The 27,792-nt window shown below is 53.8% G+C and overlaps 1 protein-coding gene across 5 annotated transcripts; it reads left to right on the top strand.

The window, feature by feature from the left end:
- Positions 1–30: 30 nt before the first annotated feature.
- Positions 31–26,607, top strand: UBXN6 (UBX domain protein 6). 5 transcript variants are annotated; one of them, XM_016934716.4, is made up of 13 exons: positions 31–1,954; positions 13,552–13,700; positions 14,020–14,630; positions 18,158–18,321; positions 18,731–18,795; positions 19,122–19,250; positions 23,185–23,282; positions 23,983–24,058; positions 24,692–24,776; positions 24,893–25,112; positions 25,199–25,329; positions 25,415–25,563; positions 25,990–26,607. In XM_016934716.4, the coding sequence occupies exons 3-13, from the start codon at positions 14,239–14,241 to the stop codon at positions 26,113–26,115; spliced, it is 1,635 nt and encodes a 544-aa protein (XP_016790205.2). In that variant the 5' UTR covers positions 31–1,954; positions 13,552–13,700; positions 14,020–14,238; the 3' UTR covers positions 26,116–26,607. The 5 variants fall into 5 exon arrangements, with proteins under 5 accessions (XP_016790205.2, XP_063657093.1, XP_054529982.1 ...); XM_063801023.1 differs by lacking the exons at positions 31–1,954; positions 13,552–13,700 and having other exon boundaries at positions 14,378–14,630; XM_054674007.2 differs by lacking the exons at positions 31–1,954; positions 13,552–13,700; positions 14,020–14,630 and adding an exon at positions 15,264–15,418.
- The last annotated feature ends 1,185 nt before the right edge of the window (positions 26,608–27,792 follow it).

Raw genomic sequence — 27,792 nt, 5'->3', positions numbered from 1 at the left:
CGGACAGACCCAAGGGGCGTAACCCAGAGACTCTAATGGGAGGTTATGGGAGGTGAAAGGGAAAGGTGGGAGGAGACGAACAGACGCGCTAAGGGAGTGAAGGGGTGGAGCATAAGGGAAAGAGGCGGGACATAGACCTCCACAAGAGAAGGGGATATAAGGAGGGCAGAACATTGGATACCGCAGAAAAGAAGGCCAATCACTTAACGCAATGGGCGGGTCATTGACAGCCTCTCCCGCTCAGGAGGAGGGGCTTAAAGTAGAGATGCAAGCCATTGGATACCACAAGAGAAGCGCCTCAAGGTAGGGAGCAGGCATTGGCCAGCACAAGAGGCGGGGCTTCAGCGGGAACGTCGGCCATTGGCTGTCGAAAGAAGAGCGATACAACATAAAACAGGGACGGGCGATTGCCAACTCGAGGAGGCGGGACTTAGAGGAAGGGGCAGGCTGCGGGGGAGCTCTTAGTATAAACAGCCACAAAATGCACAAAATAGTTATTTCTTCACTTAGTTAAAAACTTAACTGAGTACCTACTATATGCCAGGGCCCCAAAACGCCACACAGACATATTCATTCATTGAAGAAAAATGTACTGAATACCGTGGGGCCGAGTCACTTGATTGTCCTGGGCTTCGCTCTCTGCACTTGGAAGATGGGGCCCGTAATGATTGTGAGGACCCTGCTCTAGACTGAGCCCGGCAACAGGAAATACAGGAAGTATTAGAAGCTATAACTCGGCCGGACGCGATGGCTCACGCCTGTAACCCCGGCACTTTGAGAGGACGAAGCGGGCGGATTACGAGGTCAGGAGTTTGAGACCAGCCTGGCCAACATGGTGAAACCCCGTCTCTACTAAAAATACAAAAATTAGCTGGGCGTGGTGGCACGCACCTATACCAGCTACTCAGGAGGCTGAGGCAGGAGAATCACTTGAACCCAGGAGGGGGGGGGGGTTGCAGTAAGCCGAGATCGCGCCACTGCACTCCAGACTGGGCGACAGAACAGAAAAAAAAAAGAAGCTATAACTCTACCTTCCAGGAATCAAGTATAACAGGGCCAAGAAATGTTAAGTTTTAAAATTTGTTGATGTTGCTGTGTTTTGTTTTGTTTTGTTGTAATTAGGATCCATGGTAAGAACTAAAATGAACCAGGGTGCTTGAGGAAAAAAAGCTGAATAATGGAGACGACTTCTTCTCTCCTGGGGGATCACAGAGGGTTACTGGATGAAGTGAGTTTAACCAGACACTGGGAGAATGAATAGAAGTTGGACACGATAGTGAGGCGAGCCCTGGGAAGGCATGAGGAGCAGAGGGAAGAGCAAAAACAAGCGTCTGATCCTCACTTAAGGTCAGGAGTACCAGACCAGCCTGGCCAACATGGTGAAATCCCATCTCTAGAAAAAATACAAAAATTAGCCGGGCGTGGTGGTGGGCGCCTATACTTCTAGCTACCTGGGAGGCTGAGGCAGGATAATCACTTGAACCTGGGAGGCGGAGGGTGCAGTGAGCCGAGATCACGCCGTTACACTACAACCTGGGTGACCGAGCGAGACTCCGTTGCAAAAAACAAACGAGACCGGGCGCGGTGGCTCACGCCTGTAATCCCAACACTTTGAGAGGCCGAGGCGGGTAGATCACTTGAAGTCAGGAGTTCGAGACCACCCTGGCCAACATGGTGAAACCGCATCTCTACTAAAAATACAAAAAATTAGCCAGGCGTGGTGGCAGGCGCCTGTAATTCCAGCTACTCGGGAGGCTGAGGCACGAGAATCGCTTGAACCCGGGAAGCGGAGGTTGCAGTGAGCCAAGATCATGCCACTGCACTCCAGCCTGGGTGACAGAGTGAGACTTTGGTTCAAAAAAAAGAAAAGAAAAGAAAAGAAAAAGCAAACAAGCAAAAACAAGAACAACAACAGCAACAACAAAAAACCCATCTGATCCTAGGATGACTGTGTGTGAGTAGGGGAAACAGATAAAGCTGGAGGGCTGGAGGGGTCCGTAGAGGACCTATCACAATACATTACAAACATAAATGAGAAGTTTGGGTTTTATTTTAACTTCTTGGGAAACTTTTGGGGGGATCTGATCAGAGGATACAAAGAGAGTATTTTATTCTCAAAAAACATCCCTATGCATGTGAAATATGGATCAACAAAGACCATTTCTTTAAAACTGAAACGTAAGGCCTGGCGTGGCATCTCACACCAGTAATCCCAGCACGACTGAGGTGGAAAATTCGCTTGAGCCCAGGAGTTCGAGACCAGCCTGAGCAACATGGTTAAACCCCATCTCTACAAAAAATATAAAAATCAGTTGGGCATGATCCGCACACTTCTACTCTGAGCTACTCAGGAGGCTGAGGAATGAGGATCGAGCCCAGGGAGGCAATGGTTGCAGTGAGCTGAGATTGCACCACTGCACTCCATCCTGGGCAACAGAGCTAGACCCTGTTTCAAAAAAATACAATAGGCCGGGCGCGGTGGCTCACGCCTGTAATCCCAGCACTTTGGGAGGCTGAGGTGGGCAGATCACGAAGTCAGGAGTTTGAGACCAGGGCAGCCAACATAGTGAAACCCCATCTCTACTGAAAAACAAAAATTAGCTGGGCATGATGGTGTGTGCCTGTAGTCCCAGCTACTCAGGAGACTGAGGCAGGGAGAATCGCTTGAACCTGGAGGGGGCGGTTGCAGTGAGCCAAGATTGCGCCACTGCACTGCAGCTTGGGCAACAGAGTTAGACTTCGTCTCAAAAAAATAAATAAATAAAATAAAAATTAAACATAGGCCAGGTGCCGCGGCTTATGCGTGTAATCCCAGCACTTTGGGAGGCCGAGGCAGGTGGATCACGATGTCAGGAGATCGAGACCATCCTGGCTAACACAGTGAAACCCCATCTCTACTAAAAATACAAAAAATTAGCCGGGCGTGGTGGCGGGCACCTGCAGTCCCAGCTACTTGGGAGGCTGAGGCAGGAGAATGGTGTGAACCCGGGAGGCGGAGCTTGCAGTGAGCCGAGATGGCGCCATTGCACTCCAGCCTGGGCGACAGAGCGAGACTCTGTCTCAAAAAAAAAAAAAAAAAAAAAAAGAGTTTGAGACCAGCCTAGCCAACATGGTGAAACTTTGTCTCTACTAAAAATACCAAAAAAATTGGCCAGGTGTGATGGCACATTCCTGCAATCCCAACTACTCAGGAAGCTGAGGCAGGAGGATTGCTTGAACCCAAGAGGGAGAGGTTGCAGTGAGCCGAGATTGTGCTAATACACTCCAGTCTGGGCAATAGAGCAAGACTCTGTCTCAAAACAAGAACAAAAAGAAAATACATAGACTTACCATATGACCCAGCAATCCCATTCCTACCTGCTAGGGACTGAATTTTGTACCGTCCTCCCAAATGTGTACGTGGAAGCACAGACCTCCCATGGAACCGTATTGGAGAGATGGCCTTTAAGAAGGCTGACCAGGCGCAGTCACTGACGCCTGTAATCCCAGCATTTTTGGAGGCCAAGGCAGGCGGATCACCTGAGGTTAGGAGCTTGAGGCTAGTCTGGCCAACATGGTAAAACCCTGTCTCTACTAAAAATACAAAAAATTAGCCTGGAGTGATGGTGTGTGCCACCATTTTGGGCAGGCTGGTCTTGAACTCCTGACCTCAGGTGATCTGCCTGCCTCGGCCTCCCAAAGTGAGTTACAAGCGTGATTCACTGGTGTGAGTCACCAAGCCCGGCCTGAGGTGTCTTTTTAGGATGATGCAAGCTTTCTAAATTTAGATTGTGATGATGGTTATACAATTCTGTAAATACGTGATAAACTTCATTGAATTATATACTTAAAGAGGTGAAATTGATGGTTTGTAAGTTATATATCAGTAAAGCTGGGTGACCATGGTAGCTGACACCTGTAATCCTAGCACTTGAGGCGGGAGGATTGTTTGAGGCCAGGAGTTTGAGACCACCCTGGCCAACATAGCAAGACTGTCCGTATTAAAAATAAATCACGCCTGTAATCTCAGCACTTTGGGAGGCTGAGGCAGGTGGATCACGAGGTCAGCAGTTCAAAACCAGCCTGGCCAAGATGATGAAACCCCGTCTCTACTAAAAATACAAAAATTAGCCAGGCGCCTGTAATCCCAGCTACTCAGGAGGCTGAGGCAGGAAAATTGCTTGAACCCAGGAGGCGGAGGTTGCAGTGAGCCGAGATGGTGCCACTGCACTCCAGCCTGGGCAACAGAGAGACTCTGTCTCAAAAAATATATATATATAATACATATAAATATATATTCTATAAATATATATTATATAATATATTATATATTATATAATATATATTTTATATAAATATATATTAAATATTTGTATATTATATATTATGTATTATATATTAATATATTTATATATTATGTATTATATATTAATATATATTTATATATTATGTATTTATATATTTATATATTACATATTAATATATATTTATATATTATATATTATATATTTATATATTATATATTGTATATAATACATATATTAAATATATAATATATATTATATATGTGTGTTTATATATTATATATTACATATGTGTGTATATATTATATATGTGTATACACATATATAATATATATGTGTGTATATATAATATACATATATGTATATATGTATATATAATATATACGTGTATATATAATATATGTATATATAATATATATTATATATGTGTATATATAATATATATTATATATGTGTATATATAATATGTGTATATATAGTATATATGTGTATATATATGTGTATATATAATTAATATATGTGTATATATGATATATATATGTGTATATATATATGTATAAACAGACGGGGCATGGTGGCTCACACCTATAATCCCAATACTTTGGGAGGCCAAGGCCAGCAGATCACAAGGTCAGGAGTTCAAGATCAGCCTGACCAACATGGTGAAACCCTATCTCTACTAAAAATACAAAAAAATTAGCTGGGCGTGGTGGCGCACGCCTGTAATCCCAGCTACTCAGGAGGCTGAGGGAGGCGAATCACTTGAACCTGGGAGGCGGAAGTTGCAGTGAGCCGAGATCGTGCCACTGCACTCCAGCCTGGGCGACAGAGTGAGACTCCATCTCAAAAAATAAAGCCTTTTTTTTTTTTTTTTTTTTTTTTGATACGGAGTCTCGCTCTGTCGCCCAGGCGGGAGTGCAGTGGCGCATCTCGGCGCACTGCAAGCTCCGCCTCCCATGTTCACGCTATTCTCCCGTCTTAGCCTCCCGAGTAGCTGGGACTACAGGCGCCCGCCACCACGCCCGGCTAATTTTTTCTATTTTTTAGTAGAGACGGGTTTTCACCGTGTTAGCCAAGATGGTCTCGATCTCCTGACCTTCTGATCCGCCCGCCTTGGCCTCCCAAAGTGCTGGGATTACAGACGTGAGCCACTGCACCTGGCCAAAGCCATTTTTTTTTAAAAAAAGATCCTTTAGCCTGCTACATTGAGAAGGGCTATAGTTAGAATTTCCAGTTAAAATTCAGGATGTCAAGTTACATCTGAAGAGCAGATACACATCACATGATTTTGTTTGTTTTAGAGACAGCGTCTCACTATGTCACCCAAGGTGATCTAGAACATCTGAGTTCAAGAGATCCTCACATTTCAGTCTCCCAAATTACTGGGATTACAGGCATGAGCCACAACATCTGGCTGAATGATTTCTTAGTATAAATATCTCCCATTCATTTTATTTATTTATTTATTTATTTATTTATTTATTTATTTATTTTGAGACAGAGTCTCGTACTGTCGCCGAGGCTGGAGTGCAGTGGCGCAATCTCAGCTCACTGCAAGCTCCGCCTCCCAGGTTCACACCATTCTCCTGCCTCAGCCTCCCAAGTAACTGGGACTACAGGCACCACGCCTGGCTAATTTTTTTTTTTTTTTTTTTTTGTATTTTTAGTAGAGTCGGGGTTTCACCGTGTTCGCCAGGATGGTCTCGAACTCCTGACCTCGTGATCTGCCCACCTCGGCCTCCCAACGTGCTGGGATTACAGGCGTGAGCCACCACACCCAGCTTATTTATTTTTTTGAGACAGAGTCTTGCTCTGTTACCAGGCTGGAGTGCAGTGGCGCGATTTTGGCTCATTGCAACCTCCACTCCTGGGTTCAAGCGATTCCCCTGCTTCAGCCTCCCGAGTAGGTGGGACTACAGTGTGTGCCACCAAGCACAGCTAATTTTTTGTGTTTTAGTAGAGATGGGGTTTCACCATGTTGGCCTCTCTGGATGGTCTCGATCTCCTGACCTCATGATCCACCTGCCTCAGCCTCCCAAAGTGCTGGATTACAGGCGTGAGCCACCGTGCCTGGCCAGCAATTTTTTTTTTTTTTTTTGAGATAGGATCTTGCTGTCCTGACCAGGCTGGAGTGCAGTGACATGATCTCAGCTCACTACAGCCTCTACCCTTCGGGCTCAAGTGATCCTCCTGCCTCAGCCTCCTGAGTAGCTTGGACTACAGATATGTGCCAGCACACCTGGTTAATTTTTAATTTCTTATAAAGATGGGATCCCACTTTGTTACCCAGACTGGTCTCAAACTCCTGAGCTCAGGCAGCCCTCCTGCCTCGACCTCCCAAAGTGCTGGGATTACAGGTATGAACCACCTTGCCCGGCCCCATGCAATTTTTTTTTTCTTTTCTTTTTGAGAAACAGTCTCACTATGTCACCCAGACTGGAGTGCAGTGGTGTAATCTTGGCTCACTACAGGCTTGACCTCCTGAGCTCAAGGAATCTTCCTGCCTCAGTCCCCCAAGTGGCTGGGACTAAAGGTGTGTGCCACTATGGCAGGCTAATTTTTTTTTTTTTTTTTTTTTTTTTTTTTTTTTTTGTAGAGATGGGATTTCACCATGTTGCCAAGACTGGTGCAATATCTTTTTTTTCCTTTTTTTTTTTTTGAGACGGAGTCTCTGTCACCCAGGCTGGAGTGCTGTGACACAATCTTGGCTCACTGCAATCTCCACCTCCTGGGTTCAAGGGATTCTCCTGCCTCAGCCTCCCAAGTAGCTGGGATTACAGGCGCGTGCCACCACGCCTGGCAAATTTTTGTATTTTTAGTAGAGTCGGGGTTTCATCATCTTGGCCAGCCTGGTCTCGAATTGCTGGCCTCAAGTGATGCACCAGCCTTGGCCTCCCAAATTGCTGGGATTACAGGCATGAACCACCGCGCCCGGCCTGCAGTATCGTTTAAAAACTATTTGTTACACAGGCTGCAACCTTAAGACGATATCCTCAGTGAAATCAGCCAGACATAAAAAGACAAGTACTGTCTTATATGTGTCCACTCATAAGAGGTCCCTAGGGTTGTCAAATTCATAGAGACCAAAAGTAGACTAGAGGTTATCAGGGGTTGGGGGTAGTTATTACTTAATTAGGCAGAATTTACGTTTCACTAGATGAAATGTAATGATTGCTGTAATGGTTGCACAACAATGCGAATGTACTTGAGGCCACCGAACTGTACACGTAAAACTGGTTAATGGCTGGGCATGGTGGTTCACACCTGTAATCCCAGCACTTTGGGAGGCCGAGGCAGGTGGATCGCGAGGTCGGGAGATCGAGACCATCCTGGCTAACATAGTGAAATCCCATCTCTACTAAAAATACAAAAAAAATTAGCCGGACGTGGTGGCGGACACCTGTAGTCCCAGCTGCTCGGGAGGCTGAGGCAGGAGAATGGCGTGAACCCGGGAGGTAGAGCATGCAGTGAGCTGAGATTGCACCACTACACTCCAGCCTGGGTGACAGAGCAAGACTCTTTCTAAAAAAAAAAAAAAAAAAAAAAAAAAAAATTGCGGGGCGCGGTGGCTCACACCTGCAATCCCAGCACTTTGGGAGGCCGAGGCAGGTGGATCAGGAGGTCAGGAGTTCTAGACCAGCCTGGCCAAGATGGTAAAACCCTGTCTCTGCTAAAAGTGCAAATATTAGCTGGGCGTGGTGGCTGTAATCCTAGCTACTCGGGAGGCTGAGGCAAGAGAATCACTTAAAACCAGGAGGCGGAGGTTGCAATGGTTAAGCTAGGTGCAGTGACTCATGCCTGTAGTCCCGGCTACTTGGGAGGCTGAGGTGGGAGGATCACTTGAGCCTGGGAGTTCTGGGCTGCAGTGACCCATGATTGTGCCTGTGAATGGCCACTGTAGTTGTGCTCCAGCATGGGCAACATAGGAAGACCACATCTGTATAAAAAATTTTTGGGCCAGGCACGGTGGCTCACACCTGTAATCCCAGCACTTTGGGAGACCAAGGTGGGTGGATCACGAGGTCAGGAGTTCAAGACCAGCCTGGCCAACATGGTGAGACCCTGTCTCTACTAAAAATACAAAAATTAGCCGGGCGTGGTGGCGTGTGCCTGTAATCCCAGCTACTCAGGAGGCTGAGGCAGGGGAATCGCTTGAACCCAGGAGGCAGAGGTTGCAATGAGCTGAGATCACACCATTGCACTCCAGCCTGGGTGACAAGAGCAAAAACTCCGTGTCAAAAATGATAAGAAGAAGAATAATTTAAAGTTCCAACAGCTTTACAATCAAAGGCTGGGCGAGGTGGTTAACACCACTAATCCTGGTGATTTGGGAGGTTGAGGGGGATCACTTGAGACCAGGAGATCTATACCAGCCTGGGCAACCTAGCGAGACCCCATCAGTATAATACATATTTCATTTTTAAAATTTAAACAGTTATTTGTTTACTTTGAGTTTATCTTTTTTTTTTTTTTTTTTTTTTTGAGACGGAGTCTCACTCTGTCGCCCAGGCTGGAGTGCAGTGGCAGGATCTCGGCTCACTGCAAGCTCTGCCTTACGGGTTCATGCCATTCTCCTGCCTCAGCCTCCCGAGTAGCTGGGACTACAGGCGCTGGCCACCACGCCCGGCTAATTTTTTGTATTTTTAGTAGAGATGGGGTTTCACCATGTTAGCCAGGATGGTCTCAATCTCCTGACCTCGTGATCCGCCCACCTTGGCCTCCCAAAGTGCTGAGATTACAGGTGTGAGCCACCGCACCCGGCCGAGTTTATCTTTTAATGGTTTTTTGTTTGTTTGTTTGTTTTTTGTTTTGAGACGGAGTCTTGCTCTGTCGCCCAAGCTGGAGTGCAGTGGTGCGATCTCAGCTCACTGCAAGCACCACCTCCCAGGTTCACGCCATTCTCCTGCCTCAGTCTCCCAAGTAGCTGGGACTACAGGCACCCACCACCACGCCTGGCTAATTTTTTGTATTTTTAGTAGAGACGGGGTTACACCATGTTAGCCAGGATGGTCTCGATCTCCTCCTGCCTCAGCCTCCCAAGCAGCTGAAGCTGCAGGTGTGCACCACCATGCCTCACTAAGTTTTGGTTTGTTTGTTTTTTGAGACAGAGTCTCACAAACCAGAGTGCAGTGGCGTGATCTCGGCTCACTGCAACCTCTGCCTCCCAGGTTCAAGCAATTCTCATGCCTCAGCCTCCCAAGTAGCTGGGATTACAGGGATGCACAACCAGCACTGATTTTTTTTTTTTTTTTGTAGAGACAAGCGTTCGCCATGTTGCCCAGGGTGTTATTTTTATTTTATTTATTATTATTATTTTTTTTTGAGATGGAGGCTTGCTCTGTTGCCCAGGCTGGAGTGCAGTGTCATGATCTTGGCTCACTGTGACCTCTGCCTCCCGGGTTCAAGCGATTCTCTGCCTCAGCCTCCTGAGTAGCTGGGATTACAGGTGCTGCCACCACCCCTAGCTAATTTTTGTATTTTATTTTTAGCAGAGACAAGGTTTCATCATGTTGGCCAGGCTGGTCTTGAACTCCTGACCTTGTGATCCACCCACCTCAGACTCCCAAAGTACTGGGATTACAGGCGTGAGCCACTGTGCCTGGCCTGTTATTTTTATTTTTTAGTAGAAACAAGGTCTCACTATGTTACCCATCCTGGTCTTGAACATCAGGGCTCAAGCAATCCTCCTTCCTCGGCCCCCCAGTGTTCTGGGATTACAGGCGTGAGCCACTGCGCAAGATTGAACAATTTTTAAAAAATTACCCGGAGGCCGGGTGCAGTGGCTCACGCCTGTAATCCCAGCACTTTGGGAGGCTGAAACAGGCGGATCACCTGAAGTCAGGAGTTCAAGACCAGCCTGACCAACATGGAGAAACCCTGTGTCTACTAAAAATACAAAAAATTAGCCAGGCATGGTGGCGGGTGCCTGTAATCTCAACTACTCGGGAGGCTGAGGCAGGAGAATCCGAGAGATGGAGGTTGTGGTGAGCCGAGATCGCACCATTGCACTCCAGCCTGGGCAACAAGAGCGAAATTCCTTCTCAAAAAAAAAAAAAAAAAAAAATTAGCTGGGTGTGGTGGCACATGCCTGCAGTCCCAGCTTCTTGGGAAGCTGAGTGGGGAGGATTGCTTGAGCTCAGAAGTTCTAGGCTGCAGTGAGCCATGATTGTGCCACTGCACTCCAGCGTGGGGAAGAGAGTAAGACCCTGTCTAAAAAAAAAAAAGAAAGCTGGGCGTGGTGGCTCATGCCTGTAATCCCAGCACTTTGGGAGGCTGAAACAGGCGGATCACCTGAAGTCAGGAGTTCAAGACCAGCCTGACCAACATGGAGAAACCCTGTGTCTACTAAAAATACAAAAAATTAGCCAGGCATGGTGGCGGGTGCCTGTAATCTCAACTACTCGGGAGGCTGAGGCAGGAGAATCCGAGAGATGGAGGTTGTGGTGAGCCGAGATCGCACCATTGCACTCCAGCCTGGGCAACAAGAGCGAAATTCCTTCTCAAAAAAAAAAAAAAAAAAAAATTAGCTGGGTGTGGTGGCACATGCCTGCAGTCCCAGCTTCTTGGGAAGCTGAGTGGGGAGGATTGCTTGAGCTCAGAAGTTCTAGGCTGCAGTGAGCCATGATTGTGCCACTGCACTCCAGCGTGGGGAAGAGAGTAAGACCCTGTCTAAAAAAAAAAAAGAAAGCTGGGCGTGGTGGCTCATGCCTGTAATCCCAGCACTTTGGGAGGTCGAGGCGGGCGGATCACAGGGTCAGGAGATCAAGACCATCTTGGCTAACACGGTGAAACCCTGTCTCTACTAAAAATACAAAAAATTAGCCGGGTGTGGTGGCGGGTGCCTGTAGTCCCAGCTAGTCGGGAGGCTGAGGCAGGAGAATGGTGTGAACCTGGGAGGTGGAGCTTGCAGTGAGCCAAGATTGTGCCACTGCACTGCAGCCTGGGCAACAGAGCGAGACTCCATCTCAAAAAAAAAAAAAAAGAAAAGAAAAGAAAAATAAATGTTGTCCTCCCAAAGTGCTGGAATTACTGGTGTGAGCCACCGACTGCTCCTGGCAGAAATGTTAAATTATTTAATCTGATAACCTCATCCGACATGAGGAAGATAGTCCAGGAGAGCGTCATGGTGGAAGAGGATTGAGTTAGGCAGAGGAAGAGAAGTCCCTTCTGGTAAAGGAGAATGCCTAGGCAAAGGCCCAGAGGTGAGCTGGAAATACTTCCAGGTAACTGAGGCAGAGGTGGAAAGGTGGGTGATAACAAGAAACGGGGTTTCTGAAACCCTCAGAATACTTAGAACCTGAAATAGAAATTTATTAGGGCCTATTAATGTTAGGATCTCCTTAGACCAGGCTGAGGAACCCCATAGGATTTTATTCTTGGAGAAGTGGGATGGGTCTCTGCCACTTTCTAGCTGTGTGACTTTGGCCCAGTGTTGTACCTTTATTTGAGTTATAGGGTATACAATTCCTTATTCACAACAATTAGCTGTAATTTTCTTTTCTTTTCTTTTTGAGACGGAGTCTTGCTCTGTTGCCAAGCTGGATTGCAGTGGCACAGTCTTGGCTCACTGCAACCTCTGCTTCCCAAGTTCAGGTGATTCTCCTGCCTTAGCCTCCTGAGTAGCTGGGATTACAGGCATGAGCCACCGTGCCCAGCATACTGAGAACTTTCTAATCACATGATCACCCCTACAATCTATAGGGAGTGTTATTCTTATCCCCATTTCATAGATAGGAGACTGGAGATCAGAAAGATGGAAGTTTCGGTTGCACTGTATTCTTCTTTTATTTTTATTTTTTTACTTTATTTATTTATTTTTGAGACAGAGTCTCGCTCTGTCGCCCAGGCTGAAGTCCAGTGGTGCAATCTCAGCTCACTGCAACCTCTGTCTCCTGCGTTCAAGTGATTCTGCTGCCTCAGCCTCTCAAGTAGCTGGGATTACTGGCACACACCATCACACCTGGCTGATTTTTGTATTTTTAATAGAGATGGGGTTTTGCTATGTTGGCCGGGTCGGTCTTGAACTTCTGACCTCAAGTGATCCACCCGCCTTGGCCTCCCAAAGTGCTGAGATTACAGGTGTGAGCCACCGCACCTGGCCCAATTTTTTTCCTTTTTTTTTTTTTTTGAGACGGAGTCTTGCTCTGTTGCCCAGGCTGGAGTGCAGTGGCATGATCTCGGCTCACTGCAAGCTCTGCCTCCTGGGTTCACGCCATTCTCCTGCCTCAGCCTCCCAAGTAGCTGGGACTACAGGCGCCCGCCACCAAGCCTGGCTAATTTTTTTTTTTATTATTTTCAGTAGAGACAGGGTTTCACCGTATTAGCCGGGATGGTCTCAATCTCCTGACCTCGTGATCCACCCGCCTCGGCCTTCCAAACGGCTGGGATTACAGGCATGAGCCACCGTGCCGGGCCTTTTTTTCTTTTTTTTAATAAGACAGGGTCTGGCTCTGTTGCCCAGGCTGGAGTGCAGTGGCGTGATCCTAGCTTACTGCAGCCTCCAACTCCTGGGCTAAAGCAATCCTCCCACCTTGGCCTCCCAAAATGTTGGGACTGCAGGCCTGAGCCACCCATCCAACCCATGATATTTCAATTTCAGTCTTGGGGTGGGCTGTTTCCTCACCTGGAGGCTTCTCCTCCATCAGTCTCTGTGTATCTCATTCCAACTCCTTTTTTTTTTTGAGGCAGAGTCTCCCTCTGTTGCCCAGGCTGAAGTGCAATGGCGAGATCTTGGCTCACTGCAACCTCCACCTGCCGGGTTCAAGCGATTCTCCTGCCTCAGCCTCCCGAGTAGCTGAGATTACCGGTGCCCATAGAGACAGGCTTTCATCATGTTGGCCAGGCTGGTCTCAAACTCCTGACTTCAAGTGATCCGCCGGCCTCGGCCTCCCAAAGTGCTGGGATTATAGGCGTGAGCCACCACGTCTGACCCCCAACTCCCATTTTTTGAGGCTTGTTTTAACTGTCACTTTGTGTATCTTCTTTGTGGATTGCACAGACCAAAGTACGCCACTATTAACTGGTGTCCACCAAAGTGGATCCCCAATCCCCAGGTCCCAATTGAGTGCATTGGGTGCATCCTCTTTTTTTTTTTTTTTTTTTTGAGATGGAGTCTCACTCTGTCGCCCAGGCTGGAGTACAGTGGTGAGATCTCGGCTCACTGCAAGCTCCGCCTCCCGGGTTCACGCCATTCTCCTGCCTCAGCCTCCCAAGTAGCTGGGATTACAGACGCCCGCCACCACGCCCGGCTAATTTTTTGTATTTTTAGTAGAGACGGAGTATCACCGTGTTAGCCAGGATGGTCTCGATCTCCTGACCTCGTGATCCGCCCGCTTCGGCCTCCCAAAGTGCTGGGATTACAGGCATGAGCCATCGCGCCCGGCCCAGGTGCATCCTCTTAAACAGCTCCTACCTAGGGTACGTGGTGATGGTGGGGGGGGTTGCTTCAGGGACCAAAACAGGCCAGATCGTGGGGGCCTCCAATACCCCACATTGAATTGGGATTTTATCACGTAAGCTCTGGGGAGACAGAGAAGGTTGGAATTTTTTTTGTTTTGCTTGAGACAGGGTCTCTCTCTGTCGCCCAGGCTGGAATGCAGTGGCTTGATCACAGCTCACTGCAGCCTCGACCTCCTGGGTTCAAGCGATCCTCCCGCCTCTGCCTCCCAAGTAGCTGAGAGGCGCGCGCCACCACCCTCGTCTAATTTATTTTATTTTATTTTATTTTATTTTATAGAGACGAGGTTTTGCCATGTTGCCAGGCTGGTCTCCAACTTCTGGGATCAAGCAATCCTTCCGCTTGAGCCTCCCAAAGGGCTGTGATTGCAGGCGTGAGCCACCGCGCCTAGTTTAGGTTGAGCAGCGAAAGGGATAGGGCCCAGTGCTTTCTCTGCGAGGTTCAGTTGGCCTGTCCCTGTCCTATCACCGTTTGTCACCGTTTGGGGAGCGCCACGGAATGCACTGTCTCCAATCGAGAGGTGCACTCGTCGCCCTGGCAACGGAGTCCGGAAGAACCACAGAGACGCGGCTCCAGCGTACAGAGTGGCCGCCCTGGGCCAGCAAGGCACTGAGCGCTAGAGAGGCACGTCTAGTCGATTGTCACGTGGCAGGCCAGGGGAAGGCGGGACTTCCGGCGGCGCGGTATTTTTTTTTTTTTTTTTTTTTTTTTTTTTCCTTCCGGTGGCTGGTCTCCGGCGGCTCCGTCTCCGACTGGGCCCCGTGCCCCCCGCCCCCGCGGCCCCCCGCCGCCGGGCCAGCCGCCACCATGAAGAAATTCTTTCAGGAGTTCAAGGCCGACATCAAGTTCAAGAGCGCGGGACCCGGTCAGAAGCTCAAAGAGTCCGTGGGGTGCGTGAGGAACGCAGGGGCTTGAGGCCCTGCGGGGCGGGGACGGCCGGGGAGAGAGATCTGGGGCCTTGGGCGGCTCGGGAGATCGGAGAGGATGAGGGGCTGGGAGCGGCAGCCGAGGGTCAGGGGAGGGGGAGAGGCGCCGGGGCAAGTCGGGCCGAGGGTGGGCGTCAGGGGGAGGGGAGAGAGATCTGGGGGCGGGGCAGGAGGGGGCGGGTATGACCCGGGGCGCGGCGGAGGAGGCGAGGGGAGGGGAACTAGCGCAGGGGGCGGGGCGGGAGGGGAGGTCTCAGGGGCGGGGCCGCAGGAGGGTCCGAGGCAGTGGCGGGGGATTAGGGCGACGGGGCTGTAGGCAGTTGGGGGTCAGTGGAACGACCTTGGGGGAAAAACGGGATGATGAGTCCTGAGCCGGGTGGTGAGGGAGAGCTCTGTCTGGGGACCCGGCTGGCCGAAGAGGCCGGGATGATTTGGGGCAATCTAGGTGACCATGGATGGGAGCTGAGCTTGGAGGAGGACGCACAGCTGTGGGGTGGGGTGGTGAAGAGTTGTTTTGAGGTATCCATGGGAAGAGGGGTTCTGGATTTGGTATCTGGAGCACGTGGGAGGCTGATGGGAGACTAGGAAGAGTCTGGAAGGCCAGGGAGGCCGGGGTGGGCAGCGTCGTCAGTGACCTGGGATGTCCTGGCGAATTGAGAGGGAGGGGCTGAGGAAGGTGTGTGAGGAGAGTGGAGGTGAGGGATTCTGACAGATGGACTCCGACCCGGGAGGGGCCTGAGAGGAGAAGACGGGTGAGACAGACGCGTCTTAGCAGGTTGGGAGAAAGAGCTTCTCTGCGAGGCTTCTCTGCCACGTCACTGTGCCAAGTGGATTATGGAAGTGGGAGAGGAGGGGAAAGGAGATAGATGCCGGGCAGCCTTCCGGATTGTCTAGGGAGGACTTGGAGAGAAGGGCCTGAGCAGGGCTGAGCCAGCTGGGAGGGCCCGGGAAGAAGTGGAGCTAGAGAAGGTGCAAGGCTGAGGGCTGTTGGGTTGAGAAAAGGGAAACTGGAGAGCTGGGGCCGCTGCAGGGAGCTGGCTGGCCAGAGGGTGGTGGGGACTGATGGAGAGGGACCGAGGAAGGAAGTCAGCCAGGCAGCCAGGGCACGGGTCTGTAAGCAATAGTGGAAGGGATTGTGGAGGAGTGGGGGCTGGGAGGGGGTGGGAGGAGAGGCAGGGAGGTGGCAGGTGGGAGTCAGGAATCACGGGGCAGTGGGGTGGTGATGGAGGTAGGGGCATAGTGAGGACGTCAGGGTTCCTGGGGGAGAGCAGGAGAGCAAAGGCTGAGTGAGGGAGGGAGAGGGGTCAGGGAGAAGGGGGCAAATCGGGGGAGCCCTTCATTGATTCAACCAATAGTGGGTGGGGGGTGCTGGGGCCACTGGGACTGGGCATGATAGGAAGGTGCAGGGTATCGGGGTGATGGCTGGGTCAGCCCAGAGCCTGGGCGGAGAGGGGAAGGTTGGAGGGGAAGGTTGGGAAAGGAAGGGGTGCGGAGGTCCCTTGTGGAGCGAGACTGCATATCCAGGGTGTGTGGGGCGGGTGGGCACCAAGTCCTGTTTTAGGCTGCAGTGGTGGACAGGAGAAGGCCTCTGCTGTCCCAGGGCTCACCTTCTAGAGGGAGCCGATGGACAAATAAACCAACAGACCTTGGATGAGCGCTCAGGCGATGAGTGCTCGGATGAGTGCCCAGGGCCTCAAAGGAGGGTGAGCAGGGGCGGTCAGGTGGTTTGGGAAGGCCTCTCCCAGGACACAGTGAGACTCAGCTGTGGGGAAATCTGCCCCTCCTTCTCTCCCTGCGGCAGCTCTAGCCCTTTCCAGACCCCCATCCTCCTCCTGCTCCCCCGGAGAACATTCTGGGCAGAAGGTGCAGACAGTGCAGGGGCCTGCAGTGGGGAGCAGCTGGGGTGTGGGAAGAACTGCGGGGAGCCCAGGGGAGACAGGCCACGGGAGGGCAGCGGGCCAGGCCGGGAAGGGCTCTCTGGCCAAGGGAAGCTTTAGGATTTTGCAGTGGGAGGGCGTTGTGCAGTGGAGTGATGCTGACGCTCCCTGGCTGAGGTTCCAGAAGGGTCCCTGTGGCTGCCCAGGGGGGCAGGGTCCATGGCTGGTTGCGGTGAGGTGCCCTGGGAAATGGCATTTTGTTGGAAAGACCCAGATATCGGATGAGGCCGGGGTGGGTCTTCATGAGTCATCTCCTCTTCCACCCAAGATGCTCAGCTGTGGGAGGACTAGATAGGCAGGGGTGGGACGAGGAGGGAGGGCTGCCTGGGTATGTAAGCAGAGCCAGAGGAGTATAGGGCTTGAACTGAGAGCCTGGCCTCCCAGAAGGTTTTAATAGACCTACGGCACAGAAATTGACACAGCCCGTAAGTTCATGGGAGGGGCCTGAGAGGAGACGGGTGAGACAGACGCGTCCGAACAGGTTGGGAGAAAGGGCTTCTCTGCGAGGCTTCTCTGCCAGGTCACTGTGCCACGTGGGTTACGGAACTCTCCTTGGTGTAGGGCTCAACAGGGTGGAGCCACGAGTCCATGAGTTCTTCGTACTTGCACAGCCCTAGGCCTGGCATGGAGTGGCCAGGGCGAGGCTGGTTCTGCTGTCCGCTGACCCCAGGGTCCCGCCACGAGGGTGGCGTGGCGATGGGGCACATCGCCCGGACTTCCTGTCCCTCTTGGGTTTAGGAACGGGATGGTGAGGCCTCCCTGGCAGCTTGTTAGGAGGAGTAAACCAAGCGAGCCGACCAGCTCCCAGCAGGGTCCCGGCACACAGTAGGTGCTCAGCAAACGAAGCTGTGACCTGAGGGTGGAGAATCTTATGGCAGGGAGGGAGGGAGGATGTGACACCCCTTGAGTCTCCTCAATTCCTGAGGATGTGGGCTGGGTGCTGTGGCTCATGCCTATAATCTCAGCAGTTTGGGAGGCCACGGTGGGAGGATCATTTGAGGCCAAGAATTCGAGACCAGCCTGAGCTACATAGCGAGACCCTGTCTCGATAGAAAAATTAGCCAGGCATGATGATGCTTGCCTCTAAGTCCCAGCTACTTGGGAGGCTGAGGCAGGAGGATTCCTTGAGCCTGGGAGCTCAGGATTGCAGTAAGCCATGATCGTGCCACTGTACTCCAGCCTTGGTGAGAGAGCAAGACCCTGTCTCAAAAAGAAAAAAAGTACTGAGGATGTCAAGGTGCCTTCACCTCAGGAGGGGTGCTGTCACCCCATTTTACAGATGAGGACGCTGAGGGCCAGTGGGGGCAGGACTTGCCCGATGGTGCAGAGCTGAGTGGAACCAGCATCTCCTTCCTCCAGGGGCTCTTCCGCCTGCAGTAGAACCATCTGGTGGCTGCAGGTGGCCCTTGGGAACCAGGTGTCCTGGCCCACATAGGCAGGGACACGTCTGGCTGATGGTGCTGGGGAGGGGCAGAAGCTCCTCTGTGTGACTGCACGTCAGCTTTGCCGGCCACCTCGGGAGGATACACTCACTCTCCCTCGGTCTGTTCCCAGGGAAAAGGCCCACAAAGAGAAGCCCAACCAGCCAGCTCCCAGGCCGCCCCGCCAGGGACCCACCAATGAGGCACAGATGGCAGCCGCTGCCGCCCTAGCCCGGCTGGAGCAGAAGCAGTCCCGGGCCTGGGGCCCCACGTCGCAGGACACCATCCGAAACCAGGGTGAGATATGGCCCTCCTCGGGCCCAGGTTGGGGCTGTTTGAGGTTCTCGGCCCTGGTGCCTGGCCCTGGATGCAGAAGTCACATGAGCAACCGTGGGGGTGTGAGGATCACCCTTGGGAGCGGCTCATCAAGGGCAGGTGCTGGGGGAAGGGCAGCTTCCTGGGGAGGGGGTGGGAGCAGAGACTTGGAGCAGAAACAGGGGCTGCCCAGGCAGTGGGGTGCTTGCTCAGGCTGAGGGGTGGCTGCACAGCAAGTCCTGCAGGGGACCTCCAGCCTGACCTCCAGCAGGAGCAGGCTGGGGCGGTGTACGTGGCCCCCAGGCCCACCCCGGGAATGAGGGGGCTTGGGCCAGGACAGAGGCGTGCTCACTATCCCGTCTCTGCCTCTCTTTCTTGGGCTACCTTCCAGTGAGAAAGGAACTTCAAGCCGAAGCCACCGTCAGCGGGAGCCCCGAGGCCCCAGGGACCAACGTGGTAAGAACAGCCACTGGTGGCACTGTCCCATGCCAAGGGGTGGGGACAGCTTGACTGTGTCACGGGGGAGATGTGGCCTCTGCCCCTGGGGCTCAAGGGCTGTTGGAAAACCTTGCCTTGCAAGGTGGAGGCAGGTTGTGATGGAACACAGTGTTGTCCGGGACCTTCGGGGCTCGGCAGCTGAGGATGCCTTCCACCAGGTGGAAGGGACAGCATGGGGGCTGGAGATGTCTGGTTCTACGGGCCACACTCAGGACTGTGGTGCTCGGCGAGGGTCGGGGTGGCCTCTGTCCACGGTCCAGACTTGGACGCTTTCACCGCCCCAGGTATCTGAGCCCAGAGAGGAAGGCTCTGCCCACCTGGCTGTGCCTGGCGTGTACTTCACCTGTCCGCTCACTGGGGCCACCCTGAGGAAGGACCAGCGGGACGCCTGCATCAAGGAGGCCATTCTCTTGGTGAGTGGCACCCTGTGTGCTCCTGCCCCAACCTGTAGCTTCCTGTGCCTGAGCCACCCTCCATCGGAAGCCCAGGTGGTACAGATCCCTCCCAGAGTCCCCAGAGGCCACTGCTAGTAGTGAAGCCCCTCCTCTGATACCCCAAATCCAGGCACACCATTGTGTATGCATCCGTATCTCCTCTCTCCCAACTAGGTGTCTTTTTTTTTTTTTTGAGATGGAGTCTCACTCTGACACCCAGGCTGGAGTGCAGTGGCGCATTCTCGGCTCACTACAACCTCCGCCTCCTGGATTCAAACGATTCTCCTGCCTCAGCCTCTCAAGTAGCTGGGATTACAGGCACCTGCCACCATGCCTGGCTAATTTTTGTATTTTTAGTAGAGATGGGGTTTCACCATGTTGGCCAGGCTGGTCTCGAACTTTTGCCTTAAGTGATCAACCCGCCTCAGCCTCCCAAAGTGCTGGGATTACAGGCGTGAGCCACCACGCATGGCCTGGTTGTTTTTCTTAAAAGGTTAAGTATTATTTGCTTCAGTACAGAAAGAACTTCCTACAAAATTAGTCAGGCGTGGTGGCACATGCCTGTAATCCCAGCTACTCGGGAGGCTGAGGCAAGAGAATTGCTTGAATCCAGGAGGCGGAGGTTGTGGTGAGCCGAGATAGCGCCATTGCACTCCAACCTGGGCAACAAGAGCAAAAACTCCATCTCAAAAAATAAAAACGTCCACAGCATTTTTTTCCAATACAGCAAGTCCTCACTTAACACCATCAATAGGTTCTCAGAAACTTTGGCTTTAGCCTGGGCAACATGGCAAAACCCTGTCTCTGCCAAAAACAAAAAAAAATAGCTGGGCATGGTGGCGTGCACCTGCAGTCCCTGCTACTCAGAAGGCTGAGGTGGGAGGATTGCTTCAGCCTGGGAGGTAGAGGCTGCAGTGAGCTGTGATCATGCCACTGCACACCAGCCTAGGTGACAAGTGAGACCCTTTCTCAGAAAATAGTAACAGTGGCTGGGCGCAGTGGCTCTTGCCTGTAATTCCAGTGCTTTGGGAGGCTGAGGCAGGTGGATCACCTGAGGTCAGAAGTTCCAAGACCAGCCTGGTCAACATAGTGAAACCCCCTATCTACTAAATATACAAAAATTAGCCAGGCGTGGTGACAGGCGCCTGTAATCCCAGCTACTCAGGAGACTGAGGCAGAAGAATCGCTTGAACCTGGGAGGCAGAGGTTGCAGTGAGCCCAGATCACGCCATTGAGCTCCAGCCTGGACACTGGGTGACAAGAGCGAAACTTCATCTTAAAAACAAAACAAAATAGTAATAGTTCCATAGACTCTCCAGACTCACACCCACTCCAGCAGTGTGTGCAAAAGCACCCATGTCCCCACCCTCTCACCATACTGTAAATCACCAAACTTTGATCTTTAGCCTGTTGGCAGGTGAAAATAACATCTCAGGATAGAGTTAATTTGCACTTTCCTTATTTTGGATTGGCCATGTTTCATATGAGAATGCATCCTTTCTACATTATTTAGTAGATAGTTTGTCTTTTTTTTAGTGATTTGTAGGCACTCTTTTTTTTTTTTTTTTTTGAGACAGAGTCTCGCTCTGTCGCCCAGGCTGGAGTGCAGTGGCGCCATCTCTGCTCACTGCAAGCTCCGCCTACCGGGTTCACACCATTCTCCTGCCTCAGCCTCCCAAGTAGCTGGGACCACAGGCGCCCGCCACCACACCTGGCTGATTCTTTGTATTTTTAGTAGAGACGGGGTTTCACCATGTTAGCCAGGATGGTCTCGATCTCCTGACCTCGTGATCCGCCCGCCTCAGCCTCCCAAAGTGCTGGGATTACAGGCGGGAGCCACCGCGCCCGGCAGCACTCTTTACATATTAGGCAATTTAGGCTTTTGCCTATGATATGAGTTGCACATGTTTCCCTCTAGTTGCTTCTATGTTGGCTCTGCTTATGGTCACTTTGCTGTGTAGGATTTTTTGATCTCTGTATAATTGAATGTGTCAGTTTTATTTCACGGCTTTTGGGTTTGGGGTCATTCCTAGAAACGCCTTCCCCATTTCCATGCTGAGAGAATTCTTTTGTGGCCTCTCCAGTGCTTTTTTTTTTTTTTTTTTTTTTTTTGAGACAGAGTCTTGCTGTCACCAGGCTGGAGTGCAGTGGTGCAATCTCAGCTCACTGCAACCTCTGCTTCCCGGGTTCAAGCAATTCACCTGCCTCAGCCTCCCAAGTAGCTGGGACTACAGGTGCACGCCACCACACCCGGGCTAACTTTTGTATTTTAGAGATGAGGTTTCACCATGTTGGCCAGGATGGTCTCGCTCTCCTAATCTCGTGATCCGACCGCTTCGGCCTCCCAAAGTGCTGGGATTCCAGGCATGAGCCACTGTGCCCAGCCTCCAGTGCTTTTCTTCTGGCTTCTCCTTGACGCTTGCTTGTTTCCATGGTTGAAGCTTTGATCCAGCTGGAGCATGTTATTATGTAACATGGTGGGATGGAGCTGATGTAATTTTTTTTTTAGATCTTGGCTCAGTTTTCTTCTCAGCCCCACCTGTCGAGAGCACCTGTCGTTTGCTTACAGCTGTGAAATCCCACCTTTCTCACAAAGTACATTCCTGTATGGATTTGGACCCCTTCCTGGCTGCCGTTCCTTCGTCCCTTGTCTGTGCATGTACCCAGCTCCTGACCTAAGCCTGGCAGCCAGTCGCCCAAAATGCCCGAGGCCCGCTTTTGGAGCTGACATGCTTCCCTTGGCTGGTGTGCTGTCCCGGGCGCTCTGATCCCAAGGAAGCTGTTGTCCTGGGGACATGCCCATCTGGCAGCTCTGCCTCTCTGCATCCACGTGCTCTGCCCCGCTCCCCACATCATCTCAGCAACTAAACCGGCAGACTGGGCCGGGTCCCAATTTTCAGTTGGCATGAGCCCCGGCTCAGTGTGTAGGTCATTGGTCCGTGTGACGCAGGGGGCTGCTGAGGGACCCTGCTGTGCAGTTGAGGGTGGGGGGTGGTGGGTGGAGCTCTGGGCTGCCTGGGCAGGTGGCCCAAATCCTGACACGTGGCCCTGGGCTGCCCTCCTGTTCACCCGCCCTCATCTGGGCAGCCCAGGGAGGTGCGGGTGGCAGCCCTGCTTCCCAGGCCATGGGTGGCTCTCTGGGTGTGGCCGTGTGTGATGGCTGTGCCGAGCATGGATTTGTGCCCCAATCTTTTCCAGGTCTTAGGGTACCTGTTCTCAGCCTCTCCATGCTGGGACACTGTTTGCAGTCAGCAGGGCTGGCTCTGGGAAACCCCCAGAGTTCCAGCTATGACTTCTCCCCTCCCCCGGTAACATAGGTGGATAGATGGGACCTCGGGGAGGGACAGGGGCTGGGGGTATCCGTCTTCCAGCCATTGAGTTTCAGACATTGAGGGTTGCAGACTCATTTGTGTCCTCTCTGCCACCTGCCATCCCTGTGATCCTGGACGAGGGGCCTCTCGGTCTCTTTGTAAACATGAGGCCCGGGAGTGGTTCCAGAACGTCCATCATGGGGCTGCGAGAGCAGGAGGGATGGGGCGTCCATGGTGGTGGGAGGTTCTGTAGTGGCGGTGGCCTTGGTGGATCTCAGCACTGAGGTCGAGTTCTAAAGCCAGAGTGTGAGGCCAAGTTCTGTCGCGTCACACTGGCTTCCAAGTCCCGTGGATCTAGCCTTGAGAAGGCGGAAGGGGAGACTTGAGTTCTGCTCGGTCTTGGCTGCGTCGCCTCTGCCCTGGGGCGTGGGCAGGGCTGGGGTCTTCAAGGGTCTCTCTTTTCCTTCCTGTGATGAGTGCACAGCTGGGGCTGCTCCACGCCGCTGCTCTGCCTTCCTTTTCCTGTCCCTGTTACCTGGGCAGCGGAGGGCCGTGCGGCCCGGGCTCTCAGTGAGCGGCTTTCCCTGCTTCCCTCCTCACAGCACTTCTCCACCGACCCAGTGGCCGCCTCCATCATGAAGATCTACACGTTCAACAAAGACCAGGACCGGGTGAAGCTGGGTGTGGACACCATTGCCAAGTGAGCGTGTGGCCCCTTTGCCCTGCCTGGCCCCTCCAGCTCATCCCAGCACCCCTCCCACTGGGGCTGTCACCCCCTCTGGCCCCCTCATTACCTGCTGAGGTGGGTTGGGAAGGAGCATAGGCCGAGAGTGAGGCAGCTCCACCCAGAGGCCTCAGGCAAAGGGCTGGGCCTCCTTGGGCCTCAGTTTACCCATGTGCAAAATGAAGGTGTTTAAGGAATCAGGGGTTTCCCACCCTGGCTTCCTTGGGGATCACTGGGGGAGCATGAGGAGGCAGGGTCCCACCCCACTCCCCAGGTCTCAGGATCGGGGGCAGGCCTGGAGGTCCACGCTGCCCGCCAGCCCCGAGGGAGCACCCCGCAGGAGCCCCGTGCTGGCACTGCGGCCCTTCAGCTCTGGCTCTCCACTCTTCCGGCACTGTGGCTTCCCCACTGCTGTGGTTAATTGTGCCCTTCCAGGGCTGGTGGGACGGTGAGGGGTTCCGTGGGGCTCCTGCTGGCACCAGGGGTGGGCTCTGTGGGGTGTCCGAGGTGTGCCTTCCACCCGGAGATGGTCTGCTGCTCTCGCGTCACTGGGCCGCTTCTTCCCTCTGACTAGAGGCCAAGTGTGACTGAGCTGCTGTTACCTGGGGCAGGAGGCACAGAGGGGCCGGGTGGGCAGCCTGGGCTGTGCCCCACTCACCTTCTCCACCTACCCCAGGTACCTGGACAACATCCACCTGCACCCCGAGGAGGAGAAGTACCGGAAGATCAAGCTGCAGAACAAGGTGTTTCAGGTGGGCGTGCCTTCTGGCCCCCAGGGCCCAGGCTGGGGGTGGGGGCAGCCGGCCTGCAGGAGCCGGTGGTGGCCCACACCAGGCGGTGGGCTCCCTGGAGGAGCTAGCGAGAGTTGAGCCACAAGCAGTGAAGGGTTCGGCCAGTAGAAGGTAGCAGAACAAGATGGAGAACAAGACTTTTATGCACCGGTCACCCCAAATCAACAAATTCTTCCTCTCCTCACCTGCATCCTTTTCCTCCTCTTCAGCTGGGCTTGTTTGGGAACATGTCGACTCTGGGGAGGTTTCTCATGCAAATCAGATGTCTGGTTCTTCTGGGGGAAATGGCAGGGACTGGGGCCCTGGCCGGGGTTAGCCTCGCATCAGGCCCCAGCAGTGTCTGGCTCCTCAGCCTCACTCTTTGTGCCTGGTTGTGACTCTTTCCTCTGTGCAGAGCTGTTGGAGACTCCACAGCCCCCACCGTAGAAAAGCAGGTTTGCATCCAGCACTGAGGCACCCCCAGGGCTGGGCCCCATCCAGGGGTCGACAGCTGCTCCCAATAGCGAGAGCCGGGCCCCTGGACCGGGTGGGGCGTGGCCAGGCCATGGAGGAAGCCAGGGGCCCCCAGTGAGTCACGCCCATCTCCACCCCCAGGAGCGCATTAACTGCCTGGAAGGGACCCACGAGTTTTTTGAGGCCATTGGGTTCCAGAAGGTGTTGCTTCCCGTCCAGGATCAGGGTAAGTGGACAGGGCCTGGCTGAGTAGGGAATGGGGACGAGGGGCCTCGGGGCAGGAGGGCCCGGCTTGGGGGTCTCTCCATTGCACAGTGACACCCATATCCTGCCATGCTGTAGAGGACCCCGAGGAGTTCTACGTGCTGAGCGAGACCACCTTGGCCCAGCCCCAGAGCCTGGAGAGGCACAAGGAACAGCTGCTGGCTGCGGAGCCCGTGCGCGCCAAGCTGGACCGGCAGCGCCGCGTCTTCCAGCCCTCACCCCTGGCCTCGCAGTTCGAACTGCCTGGGGACTTCTTCAACCTCACAGCAGAGGAGATCAAGCGGGAGCAGAGGCTCAGGTGGGCCTGACGTCCGCGGAGCAGAGTGGGGCAGGGCGGGGTGGAAGAACCCCGGCCAGCCCTCGTGACCTGGCCCGCGTGTGCAGGTCCGAGGCGGTGGAGCGGCTGAGCGTGCTGCGGACCAAGGCCATGCGGGAGAAGGAGGAGCAGCGGGGGCTGCGCAAGTACAACTACACGCTGCTGCGCGTGCGCCTCCCCGATGGCTGCCTCCTGCAGGGTGGGCACCAACGATGCCCGTGGAGGGTGGCTCGGGTTGGTAGGGGGCCCTGGGCCCCACCCGCTCTGACTCCCCCACTCCCCAGGGACCTTCTACGCTCGGGAGCGGCTGGGGGCGGTGTACGGGTTCGTCCGGGAGGCCCTGCAGAGCGACTGGCTGCCTTTTGAGCTGCTGGCCTCGGGAGGGCAGAAGCTGTCCGAGGACGAGAACCTGGCCTTGAACGAGTGCGGGCTGGTGAGTGTCGGCCCGCAGGTGCACCGCTGACCCGATGCCTCTGCAGGTTCTCTTGGGACCGGCACAGACCCCCCCCACGAGGGAGCCTCCTTGTTCTCAGAGCAGGGGGCCTGGGCAGGTCCCTGGGTTTGAATCCCGCTTTCCCACTTACTGGCAGCAGGGCCTCGAGCAAGTTCATAACTATTCCACGCCTCAGTTTCCCCACCAAATGGGAGCGATGACGTGCGTTAGCTAGTGCAGTAGGTTTAGGCTTAGGTCCTGGAGTCCCAGAGGGAGAGGGCAGGAGGCCTGGGTGCGAGCCACAGCCTCCACCAGCTGAGATAGCTTCCAGGCCGGGGCATCCCCGAGCCCAGGTTGCCCGCTGAGTTCCCTGCCGCGGCAAGGGCCGACTCTCGGTCTCAGAGTGACGGCCTACCCCTACTGCAGGTGCCCTCTGCCCTCCTGACCTTCTCGTGGGACATGGCTGTGCTGGAGGACATCAAGGCCGCAGGGGCCGAGCCGGACTCCATCCTGAAACCCGAGCTCCTGTCAGCCATCGAGAAGCTCTCGTGAAATAAAAGCAGGGTTGGCCTCAGCCCTGTGGGTCTGTCTCATGCTCTCCCTGTTCCTCTCTCCGCCACCCCAGGGCCTCCAAGCCACCTCTGGAAATACTTGGCTCTGCCCCATGGGCACGGGAGGGGTGCCAGCCGTGGAGCTGTGGAATTGGGCCCCGTGGCAGAGCCCCCATCCCTTGGGGGCTGTGGGGATGCGCCCAAGCCCCCGAGGGAGAGGCCTGGGGACACCACCAAATCTAAGCCCTCCCTAGCTGCTTGGTAACTGCGTCATGAAGCTGCCGGACAGACACACGTGGCATCTCCCTGGGCAGGAGAGCAGGCCTGCAGCATGGGTCCTGTTCCCGTGTGCCGTGGGTGGCAGTGGCTGCACCTGGCGCTAGGGCTGCTCTGTGGATGTGGGTGACAATGGCAGGAGGGGACGCTGGCCTTCCTGCACATAGACCTGCAGTTAGTAAATCATAAGCCCAAATAAACAGGTTGTTTGAATATAGTTTCTTGGTTCTCCGTTGAAACCGTGGGACACAGGGCAGGCCCACCTGCTGCAGAGCGGACAGCTTGGGGGCTGGGTGTGGCTCCCTGTCAAGGTGGGACCACGTGGATACCTGTTCTCAGGCCAGCACCTGGCCACAAGTGCCCGATGAGCCACCCACCTGGGGAGGAAGTCCCGTGCGCTAGGGGAGGCTGTGCTGTGCCCACAAAGGCCCAGTCCCTGCAGGGGAGGCGAGTGCTGTCACAGGCCTGGCTTCCCTGCGGCCAGAGGGACAGGGTGTCCTGAGACGGCCACATCCTATTCCTGGAACCTGCAGATGCGCAACTTCACCTGGCAAGAGGGGCTTGGCGGGTATGATGAAAGGTCTGGAGCTGGGAGATGATCCTGGGTGGTCCGGGACCCAGTGTCCTCACAAGAGGTGGCAGGAGGGTGAATCAGAGAGAGACTGGAAGAGGCTGTGCATGGCTGTGAAGGTGGAGGAAGGGACCCCGAGCTGAGGGATGCAGCGCCTCTGAGCACTGGGAAACTCTCCAGGAGGGCCTGGTCCTGCCCACAGCTTGATGTTAGCCTGGCGGGGCATGTGTGCACTCTGACCCCCAAGCTGTGAGATGGTGACTTGCTTTAAGCCACCAGGTTTGTGGTACAGCAGCCCCAGGAGACACAGGGACTCTGCCCTGCAGTGTGGAAGGCATGTGTGCCCCGGCCCCACTGCTGACTTGGGGATGCAGGTCTGCACCTGGGGGAGGTGCCCGGGGCCTATGCTCGTGCCCCTGACCTTGCATTGGTCCCTCCCTCGCCCCTGGCACTGCCCCAGCTGGTGTAGGCACCCGGCCTGTTGAGAACGGAGGCTGTCACTCCAGTCCTGCGTCCTGCAGGCCCCAGGACCTGATTCCGGGTTGTCGGGAGCCCCTGTAAAGCTCATCAAAGGTGTGGCACAGGGGCAGCCTCTGCTTCAGGCACAGCCGAATCCTGCTTCCCAGCAGGAAGGCCTGGCCCAGGCGCCCTGCCGTCCCTGACTGGGTGGATGGAGGTAGCTGACACTTTTCCCACATAGGGTTCCCTGAAGGGAAGCTTAGGACTTCAGGTGGGGTGTGGCTGGGAAGAGCAGGACTGGCGAGCGTGACCCTCCCCGTGGCTGCGTGTGCTCTGAGCTGCTCAGTACCACAGCGGCTGTCGCCTGTCCTC

This window comes from Pan troglodytes, chromosome 20 (genome assembly GCF_028858775.2).
Source record: "Pan troglodytes isolate AG18354 chromosome 20, NHGRI_mPanTro3-v2.0_pri, whole genome shotgun sequence".
In the NCBI taxonomy this organism is placed as follows: Eukaryota; Metazoa; Chordata; class Mammalia; order Primates; family Hominidae; genus Pan; species Pan troglodytes.
Note: the sequence above shows the minus strand (reverse complement) of the source record. Positions and strands in the feature narration are given on the sequence as shown.

What these genes read in the sequence shown, in the direction of transcription:
- UBXN6 (XM_016934716.4), top strand. Translation starts at nt 14,239, where the DNA reads ATGCACTGTCTCCAATCGAGAGGTGCACTCGTCGCCCTGGCAACGGAG. An exon ending in AAGCTCAAAGAGTCCGTGGG is followed by an intron (nt 14,631 to 18,157) that starts GTGCGTGAGGAA and finishes GTCTGTTCCCAG; the next exon opens with GGAAAAGGCCCACAAAGAGA. An exon ending in TGCAGAACAAGGTGTTTCAG is followed by an intron (nt 24,059 to 24,691) that starts GTGGGCGTGCCT and finishes CTCCACCCCCAG; the next exon opens with GAGCGCATTAACTGCCTGGA.